The 13,418-nt window shown below is 40.3% G+C and overlaps 1 protein-coding gene across 1 annotated transcript in view; it reads right to left on the reverse strand.

Annotated features, from left to right (window-relative positions):
* The window catches only part of MRC1 (mannose receptor C-type 1), a 103,079-nt gene that overhangs the window by 12,787 nt on the left and 76,874 nt on the right, over positions 1-13,418 (reverse strand). Inside the window, exons 22-24 of the mRNA XM_030819236.1 lie at positions 13,180-13,346; positions 4,100-4,202; positions 133-365 (exon numbers count right to left, since the gene is read on the reverse strand). Coding sequence (XP_030675096.1) covers positions 133-365; positions 4,100-4,202; positions 13,180-13,346 — 503 coding nt within the window. The remainder of the gene's footprint in view (positions 1-132; positions 366-4,099; positions 4,203-13,179; positions 13,347-13,418) is intronic.

The following is a 13,418-nucleotide window of genomic DNA, read 5'->3' on the forward strand; positions in this document are numbered from 1 at the left end:
GTTAGTATCATTCACATTGCCTAGCACAGTCTCTTACACGTAATAAGTATTCAACAGAACAAACAGAAAGACAATCATATTCAACCATCATTCACTGATCATGTCAAGTTGCACATATTTCCAGCATCTTACCAAGTTACTGTTCAGGGCGATCCACACACGTTCCTTAGATGTTTCCATCTGCAGCCACGCAAATGCATTACTGTAGGGATCCAGAATGCTAGCTATAAGAGAATTGTGAAGCTTGCAGTATGTCTCTGCTTCATGCCATTGAAATTTTTGTTTCATGAGTGAATAGCTGCTTTTGCCATATTTAATAAAGCCATCTGTTTGAATTGTTGCTGGAAGATTAGTCAAGGAAGGGTCTAGATAAAAATATTATTTTCATTAGCATTATCAATAAACAGTAACTGAGCCCTATCAGTAATGACAAGTGTATCTCATCTATCATAAAATAAAAATAAGCAAAATAGTGTAACTCCAACCATTCAGCTGTTAGAAATATTTTACAAGCCATATCACACTAGAAAACAAACATTTTTTCATCAGTATCCCTGATCAAATTAAATTAATTCCAAACTATATTTACAATATTAAGGCAAATACATGATCAAGTTTCTAAACTAACAAACAAAATGTATGACAAATTCAATCCAATCTAGTATCTTGATGAAAGAAATGCCATAGTTTAATCCCACAAATTAAAGGACATAGATGATTGTGTCATTGCTAATCTTTATTTTTCCATGTAGGTTAAAAGTCAAGGTCAAGAAAAGTCTTTCTCTTCCTCCTTCATTTGTTCTACTTGATCCATGAGTTTGTATCTGTTTGACTTCACTTGTGAGTAATGCACATTCAGGTGACGGGTTTAAGTTCTGGAATGCAGCCATACACAAGTTCCTGGTTCGTTTAACCTTGATCTCAAGATCAAGCTTTACTCTTGATGATTTTCTATGCCCTTCACCTACAGGTAAAGCCTCCCATAATCTTATCCAAACTGACCTAGGGGTTGGAGCCCCTACAAGCCAAATCACTTCAGCTTTCTGATCTTCCATCCTCAAGCTCCTAGCATGTGTTTCTAATCACTGCATTGTGCCTCCAGTACTCTGAGCCACTTCATGTCAAGACCCCCAAAAGAGCTTGTTTCTGTCTGTCTTAGCTGATGCCCTAGAAGTCAGCAAATAACAGCCAGAGGACGAAATCTAACCTGTTGTCTGTCTTTGTATCCTATAAGCTACAAAAGTTTTTAAATGGTTGGGGATAGAGGAGAATCAAAGAATAATATTTCATGACGTAAATGTTACATGAAATTCAAATGTGTGTCCATAAATAAAGTCTTACTGGAACACAGCCACATTCATTTGCTTATGTATTGCCTGTGACCATAGCAGAGTTGAGTATTTGCAGTAGAGACTGTATGCCCTGCAAAACCTAAAATATTTGCAATCTGGTTCTTTACTCTGGTCTAGGGATCCAGACATCCTTGCTTACCAGTGTGTATCCTGGCCGATCTCCAACGTGTTCCACTCTATGCCTACATGACCCGCCATCGGCCTTGTCCTGCACTACAGAAGTGCTAAATTTTTTCTTTCATTTCATTTCATTTTATTTTATTTTAGAGTCAGGGTCTTGTTCTGTTGCCCAGGCTGATCTTGAACTCCTGGCCTCAAGCAACCCTCCTGCCTCAGCCTCTCAAAGTGCTAGAATTACAGGCATGAGACACCACACCTGGTGATAATTTATAGTTTATAAAAGTTTATATGCTACCTTTTTTCACTTTAAGACTGTGAATCTTTCCTTATGTCATTAAAAATTTGCAAACGATTTTTATTTGTGGCAACATATTCTATCATGTATGTGTATAAGGAAAAGAAAGGGAAGTTTTTAAATAAGTGTGTGAATCACCATTCACTCCTGGAAGGAGTGTCCCCTCTTGGCCCAAAGAATAGAGGCAAAGATGGCATGCTTTGGTATTACTGGTGACCTAAGATTCTGGCGCTATAGAGTGTAGTACAGAGAGAAAAAATGACATGCACTGGGACAGCTTTTGGATTAAGAGAAGGTTAGGATTTCTAGAGTAATTCGCAACCATCTGAAAATATCTTAGATGGCTTTCAATCATTTTCATGAGTTGACATTAGTTTCCTGATTTCCCAAATAGTATAGAAAAATTCCTTAAGTCTGGGAGAATAAGTACCTTCCAGCTTGAACCCATCATTTAAGAACTCAGGATGACAGCAACCCTCCCCACCTTCAACCCTCTTGTCTAATCTGTTTTTAAATTTCTGACCCTTTTGTGTAGCTATGAGGTAGGAGGCAGGACTCACTCCAGACCAGATTGAAGACTGGCTGAAACCTCTCCATAAGGCACACCCACCACTGCTGTGGCAGCCCCCAGAAGTTACCATTCCTTCTCCAAAAATTTCTGAATAACCCACCCCTTCATTTGCATGTAATTAAAAGTGGGTATAAATATGAGTGCAGAACTCACTGCCTATGGCATAAGCTCCTCTCCACAAGAAGCAGTATGTCTGCTGCTGCTGTGCACTGTCGCTTTAATAAAAGTTGTTAACACCACCAGCTTGCCCTTAAATTCCTTCCTGGGTGAAGCCAAGAACCCTCCCAGGCTAAGCCCCAACTTCGGGGCTCACCTGCCCTGTCAACTAGGCATTTTTATTCTAGTTTCTCTAGAAACTAAAATGTATATAAACACTATCTTAATTGACAGCAAATATCTGCATACTGTGTTATTTTCATTTAACCATATTCTGGCTTCCTAAGACGAAAAAAGAAACTCAGATCATATCTCCACATGTTTAAGGCACACAAGATACAGGACAAATAATGAGGTATATATGATGCTTTATGCCAAAAGTTCTCAAACTACATGAATTAAATGGACATATTCCTATTCTGACATTTAAAAAAGGTACAGGTAAGCAAATATCCCAAATTTCTAATAGAAAGTTTTAGTGACAGGTTTAGTCCACCCAAAGCTGTCTGCTTTAAAAAAAAAAAAAAAAGCAGATTCATGAATTAAGTATAGAAAATATTACCCTTTTTGTCTGTCACAGGCTTCCATGGATTAAAGCAACAATCAAACCTGTTGCTATGCAAGGGAGTGATCATATATTTTATTTTATTTTACCTTACTTTTTTATTTTATTTGTTCTGTTTTGTTTTGTTTTGTTTTTATTTTTATTTTTGTGAGACAGGGTCTCACTCTGTCACCCAGGCTGCAGTGAATAGCACAATCCTGGCTCACTGTAGCCTCAGCCTCTCTGGCTCAAGCGATCATCTCACCTCAGTCTCCCAAGTAGCTGGGACTACAGGCATCAGTCACCACACCTGTAGTCCCAGCTACAAAAATAAAACAGTTTTGTAAAAGTACAAAATAATTTTTGTATTTTTTGTAGAAATGGGATTTCACTGTGTTAACAAGGCTGGTCTCAAACGCGGGGGCTCAAGCAATCCACCCACCTCAGTCTTCAAAAGTGCTGGGATTACAGGCATGAGCCACAGTGCCCAGCCATGATTATATATTTTGAAGTACATTTAAAAAGACAGCTCTTCATCAGGACAAAGAGCTAATGCATGTGGGGCTAGATGATAGGTTGATAGGTGCAGCAAACCACCATGGCACACGTATACCTATATAACAAACCCGCATGTTCTGTACATGTATCCTGGAACTTAAAGTAAAATAAAATAAAAGTGAGGTCAGGCACAGTGGCTTACTCCTGTAACCCCAGCACTTTGGGAGGCCGAGGAAGGTAGATCATGTGAGATCAGGAGTTCAAGACCAGCCTGGGCAACATGGAAAACCCCATCTCTACAAAAAATACAAAAAGTAGCCAGGCGTGGTGGTGCGTGCCTGTAATCCCAGCTACTCAGGAGGCTAAAGCAGGAGAATTGCTCGAACCTGGGAGGCAGAAGTTGCAGTGATCTGAGATCACACCACTGCAATTCAGCCTGGGCGACAGAGCAAGACTCTGCCACAAAAAAAAAAAAAAAAGAAAGAAAAAAGAAAGAAAGAAAGAAAAAATTGAAAAAAAAACAACCCAGCTCTTTGAGGAAGGTGAGGTTTGGTAGAACTTACCAGATCGTGTCTGGCATATGTAACCTCGTTTACTGTCACAGGTATCATCCATCCATTTTCCTGCTTCATTTGATGCACCTCCAATAATAACAACACAGTCAGCCTGTATATTTATGGGGAAAGAAAAAGAAAACAATCGTGAATCAACAACATTAATGAGCAAAAAAATCTTTCATTATCCGTGGTTTCCAAATTTTAAGATTGTCCTAACTTAAGATATGCTCAATCCATCATTACTTTCTACCCAACTGTACCTACTATGCATATCCTCCACATTTGAACTTTCACTATATGAAACGAAAACCCAACCAATTTGGATAAATTTTGGAGACAGGACTGAGAAATTTTGCTATCAGACCTGTTATCAATCACTATAAAAACTTAGAAACCAAAGAAACTAGGAGAACACAGTATCCTCTCCATACAAATTACCAGTATTCAAACCCAAAAGTAGATACCACATTTTTAAAGGGAAATGAGCACAATCTATATATTTCATTGCCAAATTTATAAAAGTATTATTATAGATTCATAGTATGTGGCTGGTATAGCCAGAAAGTTTCACATCTTATTTATAATCTTACAGGGGCGTATGCCAGGACTGGAACAATATTATATTTGTTTGGTTGTGAATGTGTTTGCTATTCCAAATCCTTCTTTTCTTTATGTACTAAATATATCTCAGGTTTTTTTTTCTGAAATGCCATTATTTCCATTCTAATCCTCATATCTGGTCCTGTTGGAGTAGAGGTGAGAGAAACACATGCTGCCTGCCCCATTTCAATGTACAATCTACACTTTAATTTGAAATATGGTATTTTGCTCATTTAAAGTAAGAGAAGGCCAGGCAGAGTGGCTCACACCTGTAATCCCAGCACTTTGAGAGGCCAAGGCGAGAAGATCGCTTGAGCCTGGGAGTTCAAGACCAGCCTGGGCAACATAGGGAGACCCCGACTCTACAAAAAATAAACAAAATTAGCTGGGCATGGTGGCGCATGCCTGTGGTCTCAACTACTCAGGAGACTGCGGTGGGAGGATCGCTTGAGCCTGGGAGGTTGAGGCTGCAGTGAGCTATGACCATACCCCTGCACTCCAGCCTTGCTGAGAGAACAAGACCTTGGGAAGGAAGGAGGGAAGAAAGGAAGGGAAGGAGAGAGGGAGGGAAGGGCTGAGGGAAGCCAGAAATAAAGACCAGAGACCTGGTAAAATCATCTTGCTTTTTTTCCTGGAGCCCCCAAATTTCACTATGTTTATTTTCACAATTATCTTCTTTTTTTTTTTGAGATGGAGTCTTGCTCTGTCGCCTGTTGTGCAGTGGTGCGACCCTGGCTCACTGCAACCTCTGTCTCCTGGGTTCAAGCAGTTCTTCTGCCTCAGCCTCCCAAGTAGCTGGGACTACAAGCGTGTGCCACCACACCCAGCTAATTTTTGTACTTTTAGTAGAGATGGGGTTTCACCATGTTGGCCAGGACGGTCTCTATCTCTTCACCTCGTCAAGTGCCCACCTCAGCCTCCCAAAGTGCTGGGATTACAGGCATGAGCCACCATGCCTGGCCAGTTATATTCTATTTATGGTAACTATATCAATTTTCTACTTTCACCTAAAAAGAAGTTTTCTTTTAAAATAAATTTAAGCAAAAAAAAAAAAAGGAGTACACTTAAAGAAAATGTTGAGGACTTTAAGTGTCTAGTTTGATATGTAAAGAGCTTGGAAGTTGTCACCCCCAACCACAATGCAAGAAAATGGCTAGAAAAGCTGAACATCAACAACTTCTTTCAAATGCATTGGAAAATGGAGGTCACAAGACAAACAGCTGCCCCCCAGACTGGAGAAACGGACTGATGGATATAGGGAATCAGAACTGACCAGAGCAGAAGCCCAGGAGCAGAAAATGGGAACCAGTATTGAGATAGGAGATACTAAATGTCATTGACACATTGCTGGAGGTTCAGTGTGGACAAGTTTGAAGATTTAAAAATGTTGGCAGAGGAGTGCATGGGGAGGCAGTCCTAGGGAGATTCCAGAGTTTTGTGAGTTTTCCTTCCATGAGTCCTACCAGATTCTTACAGTGCAGAGTGGAGAAAAATCTCCTCTTGCTTCCAACAGGAGAGGTGGGAAAAGAGCCGCTTTTAAACACGACAGAGCTTTCACTCTGTTCTTAAGAAGACCAGCAACAAGTTTACCAGTGCCTAACTGACTGTGGTTTCACCACATGTTAACTAACCTAGGAGAAAAGAAATACTCAACTCCAGCCTCTCTAGCTTTCTTGTCTCACCCAAAAGGAAAAAGCAACAAAACAAAACTGAGAAGCACTTTCGAAGGTCACAGCACAGATTCCCTAAAAGTCAGAGTCCCCATCATAAGACTGCGAAATACTTCCCCTCCCCGGTATCTTACCACCATATCCTTGGGGCTCCCGTATGATAACAGGCAGATACAGCCAAAGAACTGTGCCACTCTGACATTATTTAAGAAGTCTTTAGGAGAACCCAAAGGCAACAGGAGAGACAGAAACAAGGACACCAGAGAGTTTAACCTCTGACACCTAAAGTGACAGCAAACAGCAAGCACAGCCTAACTCGTAGCTAAATAAACATAAAACCTCACACTAAATGTCTATTTACCTCTGTTCCCTTTATCCACTACATCAGCAGTTCCCAACCTTTTTGGCACCAGGGTCCAGTTTCATGGAAGACAAACTTTCCACAGACTGGGGTGGAGGGTGGTTTCAAGACGATTTAAGCGTATTACGCTTATTGTACACTTTATTTCTGTTATCATTACGTTGTAATATGTAATAAAATAATGAGGGCCGGGCACAGTGGCTCACGCCTGTAATCCCAGCACTTCGGGAGGCCGAGGCGGGCAGATCACGAGGTCAGGAGATCGAGACTATCCTGCCTAACACAGTGAAACCCCGTCTCTAGTAAAAATACAAAAAATTAGCCGGGCATGGTGGCGGGCACCTGTAGTCCCAGCTACTTGGGAGGCCGAGGCAGGAGAATGGCGGGAACCCGGGAGGCGGGGCTTGCAGTGACCCGAGATCGCGCCACTGCACTCCAGCCTGGGCAACAGAGCGAGACGCCGTCTCAAAAATAAATAAATAAATAAATAAAGATAGTGATACAACTCACCATCACGTAGAATCAGTAGGAGCCCTGAGCTTGTTTTCCTGCACCTAGATAGTCCCATCTGGGGGTAATGGGAGACGGTGACAGATCATCAGACGTTAGATTCTCATAAGGAGCGCGTAACCTAGATCCCAAGCATGCACAGTTCACAATAGGGTTAACGTTTCTATGAGAATCTAATGCCGCTGCTGATTTGACAGGAGGCGGAGCTCAGACAGTGATGCGAATGAGGGGGAGTGGCTGTAAATACAGATGAAGCTTCGCTCACTCGCCTGCCGCTCCCCTCCTACTATGAGGCTCAGTTCCTAACAGGCCATGGATTGGTACCCATCTACGGCCCGTGGGCTGCAGACTCCTGCACTATAATACATACCCAGCTTCAACATAAAAATATGACACACTAAAAGATTTTTTAAAAACACACACACAGTTTGAAGCGAAGAGCAAGCAGACTCAGATGTGACAAAGATAGTGGAATTATCAAAAATTTAAACAACTATGAATAATATGCTAAGGGCTCTAATGTAAAAAGTGGACAACAAGCAAGACTGGGTAGGTAACGTAAGCAGAGAGATGAAAATGCAAAGAAAGGATCAAAAGGAAATTCTAGAAATCAAAAACACCTTAACAGAAATGAAGACTATCTCTGATAGGCTCACTGGGCGTGGCCAAGGAAACGAGAGAAAGGAACAGAAGAAGTATAATTTGAAGCAATAATGACTTAGAATTTCCCAAAATTAACAACTGACAGCAAATCACGGATCCAGGAAGCTCAGAGAACATCAGACAGGATAAATACTAAGATACAACATCTAAACACATCATACTCAAACTGCAGAAAATCAAAGATGAAGAGAAAATCTTGAAAGATGCCAGACGAAAAAAAAAATCTTATCTATAAAGAAGCAAGAATATTAATTACATTGGATTTCTTTTCAGAAACCATGCAAGCAAGAAGAGAGTGGAATGCAATATTTAAAGTGCTGAAAGAAAGAACCCACCAACCTAGAATTCTGTCTCCAGTGAAATTATCCTTAAGAAGTGAAAAGAAAACAAAGACTTTCTCAGACAAACAAACATTAAGAAAATTTGTTGCCTGTAAACTTAGCTTGAAAGAAATGTTAAAAGGAAAAAAGAAGGAAAATTATATATGTCAGAAACTCAGGTCTATATAGATAAATGAAAAGCACTAGAGAAGGAATAAATGAAAGAAAAATAGAATTTTTCATTTTCCTTATTCTAAATTCATCTAACACATACCAGTTTGTTCAAACAACTGTAGTTGTTGTTAAACAACTATGAATAATATACTAAGGACTCTAATGTAAAAAGTGTATGACAATGTATTTGGTGATAATATATTTGGTGATAATAGCTTATGGATAAGTGAAATGAATTATAGCAATGTTACATGGGAGAGGAGGAAGAAATAGGAGATGCTTTCTTATGTGCTATTTGAAAAAGGACTTGGATTAGTTGTAAATGTATACTGCAAACTCCAGAGCAACCACTAAAGAAAGTTTGTTTTTGTTTTTGTTTTAGGCCAAGAGTGGTGGCTCATGCCTGTAATCCCAGTACTTTGAGAGGCCAAGGTAGGAGGATTGCCTGAGCCCAAGAGTTCAAGACCAGCCTGAGTAACATAGAAAGACTCCATCTTTATTTATAATAAAAATAAAAAAGAAAAGAAAAAAGTTTTCTTAAAGTATAATTGGTATGCCACGATTGGAGAACAAATAAAATCATACAAAATATTGAAGTAAAACCAGACAAGGCAAGAAAGAGTGGAAGACAAAAAAAATGAAATACAGAATAAAAACAGAAAACAATAACAAATATGATAGATGTTACTCCAGCTATATCAACAATCATTTTAAATGTTAATGGTCTAACTACACAAATTAACAGACAGAGACTCATATATTTGTACAAGAAATTCGCTTTAAATATAAAGATACACATAAGTTAAAAGTGAAGAAAAGTAGAGAAAGATACGCTATGCTAACACTAATCAAAAGAAAGCTGGACCAGCTATATTAATTTCAGACAGAACAGACTATAGGGTAAGGAAAGTTACCAGAGGTGAAGAGGAACATTACATAATGATCTAGCGGACAATTCTCCACAAAGACATAACAATTTCTACTGTGTATGTGGCTAACAATAGAGCATCAAAATATGTAAAGTGAGAACTGATAGAACTGCAAAGATAAATAGATAAATCCATGATTAGAATTGGAGACTTCAATACTCTTCTATCAAAAATAGACAGATCCAGCAGGCAAAAAATCAGTAAGAACATAGTTAAACTGGACAGCACCATCAATCAACCAGATCTCACTGACATCTGTAAACTACTTCATCCAATAACAGTAGAATATATATTATTCTCAAGATCACATGACACATTCACCAAGATAGACCACATTCTGAGCCATAAAACATGCCTTAACAAATTTAAAAGAATAGAAAACACATAAACTATTCTCTAAGACCACAATGAAATTAAACCACAAATCAGTAACAGTTGGAAAATTCCAAAATACCTAGAAATTAAAGAAAATGTTAAGTCAATAATAATACACTAATAGCGATACACAAAGACAACCAAAAAAAGGTGACGGCAGTTTTTCTGAATGAAAGTACTTAAAAGACATGTCACTGTGAAGTCAGCACATCTTTAACCTATCCCTTAAGCTGCAGTGAATCACAGCGTACACTCCTGTCACAGACATCTTGTCAACCTGCAGTGTCTTCATCCCATGTGCTACAACTATCAGGTAACCTGAAACTTACATTTCAAAAGTTCTCCATTCACCCCATTTCCTGTCTTAACTATTTTTACCCCCCATTATCCTGGCTCAGAGTCCCTGATCCAGAAAACCTGTTACGATCCAAGCATATCTCCATCACAAAACACATATTAAAAGTTCTCTCCCATTCTCTTTTTCTAACTATATTTAATCCTCTCCATTTTAAAGTCCTGAAATTGTTTTTAAAAAAACTATTGCCGGGAGCGGTGGCTCACGCCTGTAATCCCAGCACTTTGGGAGGCCAAGGCAGGTGGATCACGAGGTCAGGAGTTCGAGACCAGTCTGGCCAACATAGTGAAACCCCATCTCTACTAACAGTACAAAAAAATTAGCCTCGGCCGGGCACGGTGGCTCACGCTTGTAATCCCAGCACTTTGGGAGGCCGAGGCGGGCGGATCACGAGGTCAGGAGATCGAGACCACGGTGAAACCCCGTCTCTACTAAAAATACAAAAAATTAGCCGGGCATGGTGGCGGGCGCCTGTAGTCCCAGCTACTCGGAGAGGCTGAGGCAGGAGAATGGCGTGAACCCGGGAGGCGGAGCTTGCAGTGAGCGGAGATTGCGCCACTGCACTCCAGCCTGGGCGACAGAGCAAGACTCCGTCTCAAAAAAAAAAAAAAAATTAGCCAGGTGTGGTGGTGTGCACCTGTAATCCTAGCTATTTATGAGGCTGGGGCAGGAGAATCACATGAACCTGGGAGGTGGAGGTTGCAGTGAGCCGAGATCGTGCCATTGCACTCCAGCCAGGCGACAGTGTGAGACTCCATCTCAAAAAAATAAAACAAAATAAAAAGCATTATGTGTATTTTGACTCCATTTTTGTGAAATATAAACTTTACCTGTTTATATGCACTATGAAAAAGTCTGGGAGAATAATTCAACAAAAAATGAGCAGTGTTGTTTTTCTGAATTGGTGAGATTACAGATTTTGTTTGTTGGTTTGTTTTTATTGTTTCTACCTTTCTTTATGTTCTAAAAACAACAAAAACGTGTGCAATAATGAATGTTTTTGATTTACAAGAAATTCTCCTCTCATCCATTAAATCTGTCTAAGCGAATGCTGCTGTCTCGCTCCATTCTACTTTCACTTCTTCAGTAAGTCTTCAGCCCTCACTGGTGTCATGAAAACGAAAGAATTTCTCCACAGAAAATTATTTACCCATCACCAGTTTTTGTTTTTTTTTTTTGAGGCGGAGTCTCGCTCTGTAGCCCAGGCTGGAGTGCAGTGGCGCGATCTCGGCTCACTGCAAGCTCCGCCTCCTGGGTTCACACCATTCTCCTGCCTCAGCCTCCCCAGCAACTGGGACTACTGGCGCCCGCCGCCACGCCCGGCTAATTTTTTTTTGTATTTTTAGTAGAGACGGGGTTTCTCCATGTTAGCCAGAATGGTCTCGATCTCCTGACCACCAGTTATTTTTTATCTAGAGTAAAAGCAAGGTTATTAGAGAAGTAAAGAAACAAAAGAATGGCTACTTCACAGACAGAGCAACCCTATGGGCTGCTGTCTGGCTCCATCACAAGAATGTATTCACCTGGCAAATAGCTACCAAATTATTAAGTCATAAAAATGCCATTTTGAGCAGGTCATTTTTCCACTGTTTTTTTTTTGTTGCTGTTGCTTATTAGACAAAGTTCAGACTCCATCACAGGGCATCTACATTTCTCTAAATTCTATTTCCCACCTTTTGAAGCTTACTCCTACTTCTTTTTCTGGATAAAACTCCTGCTGTATTCAAAGCCATTTACTCCATTTGCGCAAACACATCATGTATCTCTTGCTTGAAGACTGCCCACCTTGACCATCTAACATGGCCTTTCTCATCCTTTTGCTAAGTTCCCCTAATTATTGGGTTTTAAATTTCTTGAAACAGAAACCTGGATGGGCGTGGTGGCTCATGCCTGTAATCCCAGCACTTTGGGAGGCCAAGGCAAGTGGATCACTTGCAGTCAGGAGTTGGAGACCACCCTGGCCAATATGGTAAAAGCCCATCTGTACTAAAAATGCAAAAATTAGTCAGGCATGGTGGTGGGCACCTGCAATCCCAGCTACTTGGGAGGCTGAGGCAGGAGAATCTTTGAACCTGGGAGGTGGAGATTGCAGTGAGCCAAGAACATGCGGCTGCACTCCAGCCTGGGCAACAGGGTGAGAGATTCAGAGAGTGAAAGAGGGAGAGGGAAAGGGACAGTGAAAGAAGGACAGTGAAAGAGGGAGAGGGAGAGGGAGACGGAGAGGGAGACGGAGGGAGGGAGGGAAGAGGGAAGGAAGGAAGGAAGGAAGGAAGGAAGGAAGGAAGGAAGGAAGGAAACACCCAAAGTTGATTCTTTTTTATATTTCTTCCCTCCACCATGTCATGCAGACAGTGTCTAGCACATAGGACACCATAGATGTATGTTGACTGATTAAATCACCCCATCCCACAGTGAGTTTCTTTCTTCTTAGCTACTACAGTGTTTATAGCTGATCCTGTCACTAGACATGTTCATTTCTTTCCTATCTTCCTTCTTATAGAAGACTTGTGGTCTAGTTTAAGTGTACACACTTTTAAGGTAAAAACAAAATCTTCTATCTCTTTACACTTTTTATAATCCCTAACATGGTGTTGATGTTGATAAGCTGGCTGTTCAATTATATAAGAATAAAAGTAGTAAAATAAAGTAGCAATCTGTCTCCCAGGTTAATGTACAAAAGCATCTGGCACATAACAAGCAGTCTACAAATATTAGCTCATGATCATGATGATGATGATGATGGATGATGATGATGTGATCTTTAGAAGCAGTAGTAGCTTCCAGGCCTACACCCCAAACACTAAAACAGCTACAAGGGATAAGGGGAAGGTGATACAAAGAAAGTTGATAACTCTAGGTTGAAGTGTTTCTTTTGACTGCAAGTTAGGCTCAGGATGGAACCGGGTTTCCTGACCTCTCACTCTTGCCACTTCCCCAAGCCAAAGATTTTTTAACTGAATTTATACTCCCTCCCCCCAAGTCAGCTCAGTCTGAAATAGGTAAAATCTGCAAGCATAAACCAGATCAAGGAGTATTCTGGTAGATCCTTTCATGGAAGAGTAATCAATAAGATGATAACCCTGTGCAAGCTGATGGTGTGTAGAGAGGTGACCTGAATCTGATATTTACATCTTCATAAGAAAGACTACTTCTTCTTCCACCAGGGTAACCTTTCCCCCAGTTTGTGTAATGAACTCCTCGTCCATCCGTCCAAAGGAACGTGTGTTCTGAATTGACATCATTCAGCCCAGTCCAGGCACTGAAAGTGGAGTCCTTCATGTGATAGGTAAGAAATGCTGAAAGAAAATTTCATGAAATAATTTTAAACTTTGAGGGTTAATACTCAAAATATGGAAAATATTCAAAAC

Source organism: Nomascus leucogenys, chromosome 9 (assembly GCF_006542625.1).
Source record: "Nomascus leucogenys isolate Asia chromosome 9, Asia_NLE_v1, whole genome shotgun sequence".
Classification (NCBI taxonomy): domain Eukaryota; kingdom Metazoa; phylum Chordata; class Mammalia; order Primates; family Hylobatidae; genus Nomascus; species Nomascus leucogenys.